Below are 12,312 nucleotides of genomic sequence, written 5' to 3'. Positions count from 1 at the left end.
CAGTAAAATTGTTAAATGATGCACTGCTTCACCATAAAAATATAATTGGTCTCTGGTACATGACCTCCAGTTTGGAAAAGCTTCATAAGATCATGAAACTGTCCATGGATGTCACCGCAGACAGTTACTGGACTATTAACAGGCTGCACATTGGATTCCTCAATCAGAATCTCCTTCACCTAAAGTGTAACATAGCCAATAAAATGTTAAAAAAAATGAAAAGAGCATCCATCTTTATAAACAAAGAGGCCAGCATGTGCAACAAAAAAGTTGCATCTTAAATATTAGCTTAATAATCCTGAACATTTCAACGATTGTAATCTTCAACTTTCGGCACTTCTTCCTTGTACAATTAAAAGCTTTAGATCACCAAGGCAAATGTCAGACAACCAGCTGGGCATAAGCTAGAGATGGTTTGGTGTTAGATGGCTTAGCAACACGGGTCTATCGAAGATTCCTATATGAAACATACAAAAATAAGCTATATCGGTCTTTGACCCTACAATTAAGAATTTAAAAGCACCACATGGAATATAAAACTTCGCACTTATAAATTCAGCACTTCTTCGATACGAAAACCAAAAAGGAAGAACCTGAGCAGCCAAAGACAATGACAACGACGACCATGCAATTGACAGAAAACAACAATTAAAAAGGCAAGAAAACCATTTTCCCCTCGGTGCAAGCAGCCAATACAATAAATTTCAACATGCATCACACAAATTCGACTGCTGGAACACGAAATCATAAGCCCCTCTGTGAAACAAGAAAGTAAGGCCTTCCCATAAACCCATATCCAGAGGGGGAAATGGCGGTGAATATAAGAGAAACCGTCCATGAGACCGATAAAGCAGAAACCATCTTGCCAATTACAGTATAGGAAACTTCCCCAAAATCTATACTTCGGAAGTGAACTTCACTAAAATCTGCAGAACCCCTCCAAGGCAGAAGAAACCTCCCAGTCAATTGGGAAATGCTGCAATGCTTTAACCGAAGGGATCATGCTTTACACTTAGCAGTGTCACTCGTGCAGCATGCCCACCGGCAAAGGTGATCATACCGGATCGAGAAGAAACATAATAGATTCTAGGGTTACACAGCACGCAAAGACAACGAAAGAAAGCCCTAGAAGTCGATCGCCCTAAAGAAAATGCGAGCAGCAAAAGACGCCCTCAACCGGCGGTTCAGACGAAGGGAAATGCCCTAGAACCTCGCGAACATAAAGGAAACAGACATACGTATTCGCACAGGAGCTGCAGCTCGTCCTCCATGAGGTGCTGGCCCTCCTTCACCTTCTGAATCCAGATATCCAGATCCATCGCAAGCCCTAGATCGCCCCTCTTCCTCTTCCGCCTTTTCAATTTCGTTCTCTTTTTGGTGTTCTTGACACGGAGGAATGTATACGGTGCTCGAAGAGAAACACTCTCGCATGCGTGTCTGGGGGGACTGCTATGCTTCGGAAACCACGTCCTCCAACCCGGCAAGTCAGAACCTCAAAGAGGGCTTTGTAAAGCGCAAACACGGTATCGCCTTGAACGTTTTGTATCCTTCTTGTTTTAATAAAAAACAATATTGCAGCATTTAAGAATTAAGAGCTACAAGCCATGAGAGACGAAGTGAGAAGCATGACTAATTGTGGCAGCTACTTAACGATGCTTAATGTGAGCTATTTTTAACTGTTGAATAAAAACCATGTGTAACTGAGACATCACTACAGGACATGTGTTCGCTAAACATCGTGCTAGTAAATGATGGACTTTCGAGATGCATCCGTGAAAATGCCACTGCACATGAGGCATGGTATTTTAGTGCCCGGTATTTTTGGCCATAAGTGGTAATTTCGTCATAGGAATGAAGTTCCAGACGGTAATGTTGGGAGGCTTGGACGACAAAGCGACGGGTTGGAAGCAAGCATGGCCGATGTGAAACACCCAATTTTATTTTTTTGTTGATCGACCATCGCCCATTTTCCATTTGGTGTACCATCTCATTCCTGCAAGTGCGTCTTAATCTTGATTTCAGACCATTGAAAGCTACGGTACCTGCCGAGTTCATCAGGTACCACCTCTTATTGTGTCTTCGTTTATTGCTTGTACCACTTCCTACTTGTGCCTGTATTTTCCTATGCATTCTTAGATTGGGGAGGGGTGGTTTGTGGTTGTCAAGAGAAGCAATGGCAAGGCTGCTTGGGAGGGAAGGAAACTGAGCAGCATAAAATGTGTTGGTGGCAGAGGTTTGATCTGTCTGTTTAAGGACTACATGGTTTGTCTATCTCTAGGATCGAAGGAAATTTGTTATGTATATGCTTTTAAACTTCTCTCTCTCTCCACCCACCCCCCCACCCCACCCCACCCCCAACCAAAAAAAAAAAATCTAAACGAGATTCAGATATTTGAACTTGAATCCGAGCCTTATCAATATAGTAATCGTTATATTCGATTCAAAATTTCATCTGTTGATGTTCCTTCCTCGCAAAAAAAAAAGTCTTTGTTTCCACCATCTCAAACTCTTTGAGTCAAGCAACTGTGTCTTTCCATACCCGTTGTTAAAATTGGTTTTGGGTTCAAGTTCTTCCATCAAACTAAACTCCGGTTTTCTGAAATTGGAAAAGCTAAGGAGTTGATAATTTGCAGATAAAAATAAATAAAATTTGAAATTATTTGTAAATATATTACTTTTTGCCAACAGCAATCTCCAAATTGGTTGGCGACTAGTAAATTTTGTATAAACTTCGTTCGTGCCTTCTGTCCACAATCAGAATTGGTTAGGCATAGCGCAGGCGCTTTGGCCCGTGACTGAAGGTTGCCCTTTTCTGGCGTCCCAAGTCAAGTGCCACTCCAAGTCATTTGTGGCACCCGGACAAGGAATGCTCCAATGGCTAAAGGCGCTGGCACGTTTGGAACGTTCCATGCGATTTCAAACATAGAACTAAAACGTCTGGAACAAAAGTTCCATGTCATCACACAAAAGAATGGCATTCTCTCACTCAGACTTAGACATTCTCTTCTATTTTTGATCGAAAGTGAAGTGTAAAGTGCTATTCTCTCCTTTAACCTCCATAAGAAAGGAAACATATTGTTGTTATTTTGATGCAGAAGAATTCACGATCGTGGATAGATTTAAGAAGTAAATGTCTCCATGTTGCTTCTATTGTAGGGTGCAGGGCAAGGAAGACTGCTAAATGGTGTTACGTTCTGCCACAGGACACGCAGAACAAGACACGCGTGTTCTGTTTAGCAGATTTTTTCATCAAATGTTGGACACCGGACAGACTGGACAGGACGGACGACTGAAGGAGGGTATAAATGATTTTTTTGTCCCTATCCGTTCCGAGCTAACCCTCGGAACAGACAGGACGAAATTCGTCTCCCGCCCCCGACGACCCCGAGCCCTCGGCCTCTGCCCCCATCTCCTTCTCCCCGAGCCCTCGACCTCTGCCCCCATCTCCTTCTCACCGAGCCATCGACCTCTGCCCCCATCTCCTTCTCCTCCACCTTTGCCTCCATCTCCCCTGCCTTTCTCCTCTTCTCCGCCCCCGACCTTACTTTCTCCTCCATCTCCGCCCTCTATCGCCCGAGCTGCCCTAGCCGTCACCCTGTAGCCCCTTCTTGTCTTCCTTGCCCCTCACGCTTCTTCACCTTCCTTCAACCTCTCACCTCCTTCAGCTGCCCCTCGCCCTGCCTATCAAGCAATCTGCAACCTCTCCGCCTAGCAGCTCCTCAGCTTCCTCTTCTCCTCTCCTTAGCAGGAACGACAGCTCTCCGCAGCAGCGACTCTTCCGCATCTCTGTCGAGGTTAGGCGCAGGTTGCTTCTCTCTTTCTTTCTCTCTGTTATTTTCCTTTTCCCTGACCGCAGGCTTACTCCTTTTTCTTGCCCTTTTTCCATTGCCGGTTATCGTTTACAGGCCACCAGCAGACCAGTCGTAGCTTCCATTGCAGCCCAGCAACAGCTTCTCGTCGAGGTAAGGGCATCCTCTTTCTCTCTGCTTGGTTAGTGTTCATTGATCCTTTGTAATTATGATATGCATCTCCTGAATCTGTATATAAGTCAGGCCGGTAATTACGAATGACACTCAAGCTTTGCCTTTTGAACTGCATATTTGCCCTTGTTTTTTTTTTCTTTTTTCCTGAATTACTCTGTTGTTACTCGTTAAGTTCAAAGAAGATGAAGTGCCTGAACACCAACTCGTTAAGTTCCTTCTTTCCTCCTCTTTTTTTTTGAATGACGATCGACCAAACTTCCAAGCACTATATATCAGGCCTGATGTCTACAATAATAAATAGTATTAATTGGCGTCCTCTGATTACCAGCTCCTAAAGATTGGTGCTTTCCGATGGAATCATACTCTTGTGCATATCATGGAGTTCTCCTGAAAAAGGACAACTCAATGCTCTTGGCTTTCTGAAACGCCCAACATTTTACTCACTTCCATGGAAGCACTGTTGCAAAAGAGATGTGGGCAGTTAGAAGAGGATAGAATCGTCCTTCCTCATTAACTTCTTAAAGAAAATTTCATGTATGAATTGAGATAGCATCTCTCTCATCTTTCCCCCACATACATCATCTTGGCATCATTGCCATGGCTGCCACTGTTGTTGGTGCCTTTTCTTTTTTCCTTCTTTCAAAAATATCTTGCAGATCTATGGATTCCTGCATCTTTGAATCTCTTACTGCATGCAGGAACCTTAGAAGCCTACAAAAGTTTGGCTGTTTTAGGAACCAGCAGTCAAAGCTGCATGACCAGATCCTACAGAAAATTAAGCTTTGAAAAGGAAAATAAAAGAAGAAATGGCTGCTTTTTAGTTACATCCTGATTGGAGTTGTTATGTTGCTTATCAAGAAGAGATTACCTAAATTGGCTGGCGCTTCTAGATCTGAGCTGGTCCTTTGAATGGTTCTGGGCTCAGAACACTAAATCAGACATTGACAATAAAGATGAGCTCATTGAAGAAGTTAAGAAATTGAAGAAGAGAAAAACTGTACGTAAGAGTATTAATTTGCTTCTTTTATGATTACTACCACTATCCGCACACACACAAGCAACTAGTCCTATAATCAATATGTTCAGAGCAAATCGGGGCATGATTTGCAAAAGCTATTGATGCTTAGAAACAGGTCTGTCTCATAGCTTCGATTTCTAGACATGGGTATGCATCCCCTAAATCTGCTAATGATTAACGTATTTGCATCAACCAATGATTAACACAGAAAACTTCTTATAAGACAATAAAATGTAGCAGCACAAGCATGTAACTGCAGCCAATAGCACAAAATGATGCCATAGCTGAATGAAAATGCTCATTAAATGCCTTTGCTGTTTTAATGAGTGTGTTCAGGGAGAGAAGGCTATGGAGTATTTTGGTCATGAGCAAATCTCTGAGTTTGGGCCTCATAGGGAACGTTATGGAGGGAGGCCCATACTAATTTTGACGTATGAAAACCATATATTCTATTACCTCTAGGCCAAAGAATGGGAGCAATTGGTTTCTGTAGTTAGTGTTAAAGAATGTGTGGTTTTACGTGAAGATGGAAATATCCTCTTTAGTACTGAGCTGTACTAACTGATTCCTTCCTAGCAACGGCTTGACATGGTTTCTGATGGTTCTATCTTTTCCTACTTTTCTTGTAACTGAAAAGACAACTGCTTTTAAGACGGCATCAAATTATCTTTACCATGGAAATGATTGCATAATGCGATGAATGAAGGATTCTGAGGTTACTAATCAAGTTCAATTTTTTTGTTGTAGATAAATAGTTGGCTTTTCATTTCCTAGATATCAATATTTATTCTCTTGCAAATTTTATAGAGCCTTTATGTGCTCATCCTCCCTTAGCCAAAGTTGGTGTCAATACACATATCCTAGAAACAAGTGAACAACTCTGTTATCCTTTCATCAACAATTAGTTAACACAAAAGGATGGTTAAAATGGGAAAGTAGGCTGAGACGGCATGTCAACAACATGAAACCTTCGCAGGCTGGATGATCCGCCAACGATCCATCTGATACACAATGCTGCAAATAGTGGATGGTCTGTACATTTGTAATAAATCAGAGGATCTATAATTTCTTCAACCTGCAGGTTGAACTGTCTGTCCCTTCTTAAATACTAAACTAAGCATTCACAGGATAAAAAAAAAAGGCTATTTCTAATGTAGAATCAGGAACTATGGCCCTAAAATTATGACTTTGTTTTTGGTTTGTAACAAAACGTGCCATCTGGTACTGACAGTTTGTGTTTCTTCGCTTTGCTTTTCCCCAAAACATAGGTTATTTTTTTATTAGTTCATCTTATGCTTACTGAAAAGTTGGTGTTTCTCAAGCCTGTAGTATAACATGAAAGTAGCTACTCTGTCCTATTTCCATTGGGTCCAGAGTAATCTTTGCACTCTCGAGGTACTGCATTTACAGATATCCATTAGCTATGCATGCCTGGACTATTCTAGCATCAAGTCCTAGTGACTGTCTTTATGCTGGAAAGAGACTGCTGGGTTTGACCAATCCAACTGTTTTAATGAGCATTTTCATTCAGCTATGGCATCATTTTGTGCTATTGGCTGCAGTTACATGCTTGTGCTGCTGCATTTTATTGTCTTATAAGAAGTTTTCTGTGTTAATCATTGGTTGATTTCTAGACATGGATGTTTGCAAAATCAACCCCTAAATCTGCTAAACCTGATTTCGTTTTCTAAACTATGTTTTAAGACCTGGTTTGTCTATTTGGATGACTGTCCAAGCCAAGGTTTAACTATTTTTTTTTTGGTTTGAGGATGAGTGTTGGAATTCCCTTCTTACAACGAAAACTGATACACAACGAAAAGGCTTGGCCTTTTATTCCTGTTAAAAGAGAGTTTTTAAGTTTGAAACTACAAATACGTATTTTTTTCACACCTAACATAATATCCCAAATATAAATAGTGATGCTCCATTAATCCATAGAAATAAAATGTGAAAATTCAATAACAATTCATGTGAAGTGCGGTGCAACTTGCACCTTTCCATGATGACGATGATGATGTTGCCAACGGTTCACGCATCACTCTCCACCTCCTCGCCTACAAGCGTTGATGCCATTGTATAGTGCACAGCAGAGAAACGTGTGATGCAGAGACGGGCAGCATCATCGATTCATGGCCATTAGGCCATCATGTGCCGCATCAACAACATCAATGATGTCATCATCAACCCAACCAGCTCACATGAGACCTTACCATTCTCTACTTAAAAGCAACTTTTATGGTGTTGGCATGGTATCCCATGATGTCACCATCATCATGTCATCTCCTCCTTGCTGCCAAAACAATTCTTCTGTAATAGTGAATGTGTGGTCATTATCAATACAGCCGCTGCCAACCAATGGTCTTCACAAATTATGTGAAAAATCTTCCTAATCAGATATTTGTGGATGACTGGTTCAAATCTGGTTGTTGATAATTTTAACAAAGTTTGGCTGCAAATTTGTTAGGCACAATAACATTAGAAAGCAACAGTATCTTTTTGCTTCTGAAAATCCTCCATGTGTTGGCCAAGGTGCTATGCTATGATAAATTGGCCAATACCACCAGAGCGTAAACTAAGAGAGAATTAATAAGATCGAAATCACACACATAGGAGGTAGGTAGGCATTTTCTTTGCCGAACCTCGTTAACCTGTGCATTTTTTGTGTGACTGTGATATGAACCGATTTGTTTAAGTGCATGGGGTGAACTTTTTGATTTGAGATTAGGACTTTTGACGTTTCATAGAGTGAATTGTTCTCGATCATAACTGCACGTATGTTAAATAACACTTTTTTAAAAAGTTGTCAGTTACAATCTTAGCAGTAGCAAATTAAAAGATGCGAGAGACTAGATGGTGTAGCCCAAAGTTTCTTGTGCAGAAAAGTGCCTATGTGCGTATCTGAGACGTTTCCAACTGTGTGTAATTTAACATATGTAGTTCACACATGCACGTACCATAGAGTAGATGAGATTTGCCTATGAAAAGACATTGACAGTAAAAGAAAAAAGAGAGAGAAGTAACATGTATTCTTGGTTACAACTGATATAACATATGTTGAGAGACAGTAGATCAGAAGAGATTGACAGTAAAAAAAAAGGAAGTTAAAATGTGTCTTCTTAGTTACAACTGATGTGACACATATTGAGAGACAGTAGATCAGAGGTTTACTTGAAAATTCAATTCTTTCTGTGGGCTGCTGTCACCTGTGAAAGTTGATTAGAAGTTCTGTCAACAAATTCTCCTTTGGCTGCTTTGAAGCCCAGACATGCTCTTGATGCTGAACAGTCAGCATCTGTTCTGAGTAGTTTGAATATTGTATATGTCTTACTGAAATATTTTCTGTTTTTCTGATCTAACCTCATTCATAGTTCATAAAACAAAAATTTCTAATCTCTATTCTTTCACAAATGATAGGAAACTCTCATGCATATATACACAATGTTTATCAAACAGTTTGCAATCAGTTCATATAGTTGCCTATACAGTCCCCACAAAATGCATGTAATTTACTTACTGGTTTCTTCAACTATTTGCCTCATTTATTCATTTCTAGGTGCCTCTCATTACAATTATTTCATTATGTACTTGAATTGCTTAAGATTTTTGGAATCAACACTCCTTAGCCAAAAATTTCAGGCTCCGCCATGCGTAAACTCTACTCCGAGGTTAACTGGACCATGGGGACCTGTCTATTGGTTTTGGTTCTAATAATGCGATATGCATCACTATCGAAACAGAACCATTGTTTCAATAATCATATCTGATGTTGATGGGACAACAATCTGCAACCCATTTGATGCTTAACACTCATGAGAATCCAGCCAATGAAGCGGAGTCCCAGACTCTATGGTACGTGCATGTCTTTTCAAATGCACGTATGTTAAATTACACATGCACGTACTAGAAAGGGGGGAAAAATGACCTTCTTGCTCCATGAGTTGCTTGTAATTGCTTTGATAATGTCCATTATATCATCACCAAAGTGCACATGTCCTTGATGTGGCTTATCAGAGAGTTGAACTATAATGTAAATGCGGACTTCTTGATCGGTCTGTTCATTGCTTAAACATATTTGTTTATTTGATGTTGCTAATTGTATATTTGCTTATTTGCACAAGCAGTCAATTGTTTAAACTTATTTCATGTAACTAAATTGTTTGATTTTCTTGTACTTCTATTTGTTAAACTTAGATGAGTAGCCACCATGACAAACTACAGTGGGATGAAAATCAAGTGTAGTTTTTATTTGACATGATGTTAGAGCAAGCAAAGATTCCAGGAATGCGAACATCAGGTGGACTAAAAGAAACTGCTATGAAGGTGGTTGAACAAAAAATGATAGAAGCATATGGATCAATGTTTACATTAGAGAAAATTCGAAACAAGTTGAAAAGAGCAAAACCTGACTTACAACTGATGAAAGAGATGCTTACTGCTTCAGGATTTGGGTGGGACCTAGATAAAAAAATTATACAAGCGGATGATAATGTGTGGAAAGAATATATACAAAAGTACCCAAATAGAAAAAAATATAAATTGCCAGCAACATGGAAATATTATGAGCATGCAATAGAAATTTGGGGTTCTTCTACTGCATTGGGTGACAATAGGAGTGGCGTAGATAGTAGGCCACTAGATGATATACAAATAAATGTGGATGAGCAAGATGAGAATGATTTTCAGTTACCTACTTCACCAATGGATAGCAATACTCATACTCAGGGAGAAACCTCTAACAGCATGAGGGGAAACAAAAGAGCGAGAACCTCTACAACCATGAATGATGATACTTTTGAAACCATTGGTGAGTACATACGACAACTTGTGGAAACCCAACCTGCAGCTATTTTGCAGAAGAGTGGAGCAATTTTAAGAGATATGCATGCAAAAGGGGAAATAGATAATCATTTGTTTTTCAGATCAGTTGATTTACTCTCTAATTTTGATAAAGCAAATGCTTTTCTTATGATGCCACGTGAGTTGCAGGTTACTTGGTTGCGCATGCAGATTGGCTAAACGGTAGGTAATGTTTGTAGCTAAGTATCATTATGGAAGTTTATGCATTACTTTTGATATGTGTAATTGTTTGTAATTTGTGATATATAATAATTGTTTGTAATAGTGTATTTTTGATGTTTTTAATTGTTTATAATTTGTGATATATAGTAAATTGCTATGAACTCATACTTGCAATTAAATAGTGTTTATTCTCATGAAATTTATGTATTTATTATCAGGATGGATGAAATATCCACAGTTATCTTTATTCTTCTTATGTGGTTGATGATGGAACGCTTAAAAGCTCAAAGTAGACCTACTAGAAATTTAGTACATACTAATCGACTAGCAGGAGCCCAATTTGTGCATGACTGTATGCACGGACACCCAAGAAATTGTTTAGATCTATTGAGGGTAGATCAACGAACATATGCATTATTATGCAATTTGCTAAAAAGTAGGGAGTTATTGTGTGATGTAAGAGAAATCACAATTGAAGAACAAGTAGCGATATTTCTCGTTACTTTGGGACATGATCAACGAAATCGACGAACCCAATATGATTTTCAGCACTCAGGACAAACAATTAGTAAGTACTTCAACTTAGTTTTGAAAGCAATTCTTCGCATTGCACATGTATACATGGGACGTAGAGATGATACTACACGAGCTCGAATTAGAGGAGATCCACGTTTCTTTTCATATTTTAAGGTAAACAACTATAATCCATAATAGATATAGTCAACATTTTTATTTATGGTAAAACGTTTAGAATATTAACACATATTACGTATCAATAGGATTGTTTGGGAGCAATTGAAGGTACACACATTCCAGTATATGTTTGAAGAGATGGCCAAAATCGTTGGCGAAATAGAAAAGGGTTTTTATCTCAAAATGTTTTAGCAGTGGTGGGATTCGATATGCGGTTTCACTACATACTAGCCGGTTGGGAAGGAAGTGCAACTGATGCAAGAGTATTGTATAGTGCATTGGAAGATAATCTTCATCCATTAGAAATTTCACATGGTAAGAAAATAAAGATTCATGATTTAAATTTACTATCATTAATTTAATTGTTTGACTGACAAAACACATATTGTTGATTATGAAATAGGTAAATATTATCTTGCTGATGCTGGATACCCAAATATTATCGGATTATTAACTCCATATAGAAGATGTCGGTACCATCTATCAGAGTTTAATGTGTTTGGATCTAGGCAAATTGAGTACAACTATAGACATTCATCTTTGCGCACTACTGTGGAGAGAGTATTTGGTTTGCTTAAGGCAAGGTTTCCGATTTTGAAGAATCATGTGTCATATCCAATATCCACTCAAGTTAAAATTGTACAAGCAACATGTGTTCTTCATAATTTTATAATCAACCACAATCCAAATGCTGAACAATTTCCTTCTGATGATATAAATGATAGTGAAGTAAGTGAAATTATAAATGATGATGAAAATACTGAACAAACACAAATACGTGGTAGCAACAATGAACTTCATGAGCAGATTACTTCAACAATGTGGAATGATTATGTTTCAAGTAAGATATTGATTGTGTAACATTCTCATTATATTATGTCATTGTTTTAATTATACTTGATTATTTTAATACTTTATGGTGATAACCTAATTATTTGTTTGTCTTTTTAATTTCTGAAATGCAGGAACTAGACGGTGATGCATCTTCTCAAGTATTGCATAACTTCGATGGGAAGAGTAGTGTGCATGATAGAAGACTAGTTATTTAGCAAGATGTCATAGTTGTATTTTGCTTTTACAGTCGATGTAATAATCCCTGCTTCATTTTATGTTTAATTGAAAGCTTTTCCTGCTTGAACTGTAAAGATATTTGAAGAGATGTCATGTTGTGGCTAAGAGACCCGCCAGATCTCTTTCTTTCCATCACATTCTTCTTGTGAAAGTGTCAACTGTTCTTCCAGTTTTTCATAAAAGCTTTGTCACAACTGTGGTTGTGACATTCTGAACTGGTTCATGTATATTTGATTAAATGTATGCTTTTACTCTTTACAAGAAGAGTTCATTTGAAATGAAGGGTGCACGCTCTTACATTATTTGAACATGTTCCTTCCAATGTGATGTGAATGCTTCTCCCTTTGTTCACTGGCGTTTTGTATTGCTTCCTGATAAAAGTCTTCTATGTTTTTTGTTTTTTCTTATTTATTGTTGATGAAGTTGTACTTGTAAATAAAATATTCTATGAAAATAGATACAAGAGATATTGAAATTGAAGGTTTCTTTCAGTACAAACGTCAAACAGGACGGACAGAACGGATAGAT

At 38.6% G+C, this 12,312-nt stretch overlaps 1 protein-coding gene and 1 long non-coding RNA gene across 3 annotated transcripts in view; one reads left to right on the top strand and one right to left on the bottom strand.

Annotated features, from left to right (window-relative positions):
* The window catches only part of LOC116265020 (phytochrome-associated serine/threonine-protein phosphatase), a 39,332-nt gene extending 37,780 nt beyond the window's left edge, over window positions 1-1,552 (bottom strand). The window contains exons 1-2 of the mRNA XM_031645533.2: window positions 1,239-1,552; window positions 33-179 (exon numbers count right to left, since the gene is read on the bottom strand). Of these exons, the coding sequence (XP_031501393.1) occupies window positions 33-179; window positions 1,239-1,319 (228 nt within the window). The 5' untranslated portion in view covers window positions 1,320-1,552. The remainder of the gene's footprint in view (window positions 1-32; window positions 180-1,238) is intronic.
* A 1,908-nt stretch (window positions 1,553-3,460) lies between these two features.
* On the top strand, window positions 3,461-12,068 carry LOC116264749 (uncharacterized). Of its 2 annotated transcripts, XR_007574779.1 has the most exons (4): window positions 3,461-3,794; window positions 3,906-3,962; window positions 8,638-8,850; window positions 11,679-12,068. It is a non-coding gene; the product is annotated as an uncharacterized LOC116264749 (long non-coding RNA). The 2 variants fall into 2 exon arrangements; XR_004174920.2 differs by lacking the exon at window positions 8,638-8,850.
* The last annotated feature ends 244 nt before the right edge of the window (window positions 12,069-12,312 follow it).

This window comes from Nymphaea colorata, chromosome 11 (assembly GCF_008831285.2).
Source record: "Nymphaea colorata isolate Beijing-Zhang1983 chromosome 11, ASM883128v2, whole genome shotgun sequence".
Classification (NCBI taxonomy): domain Eukaryota; kingdom Viridiplantae; phylum Streptophyta; class Magnoliopsida; order Nymphaeales; family Nymphaeaceae; genus Nymphaea; species Nymphaea colorata.
This window is presented reverse-complemented; position numbering and strand designations above follow the sequence as displayed.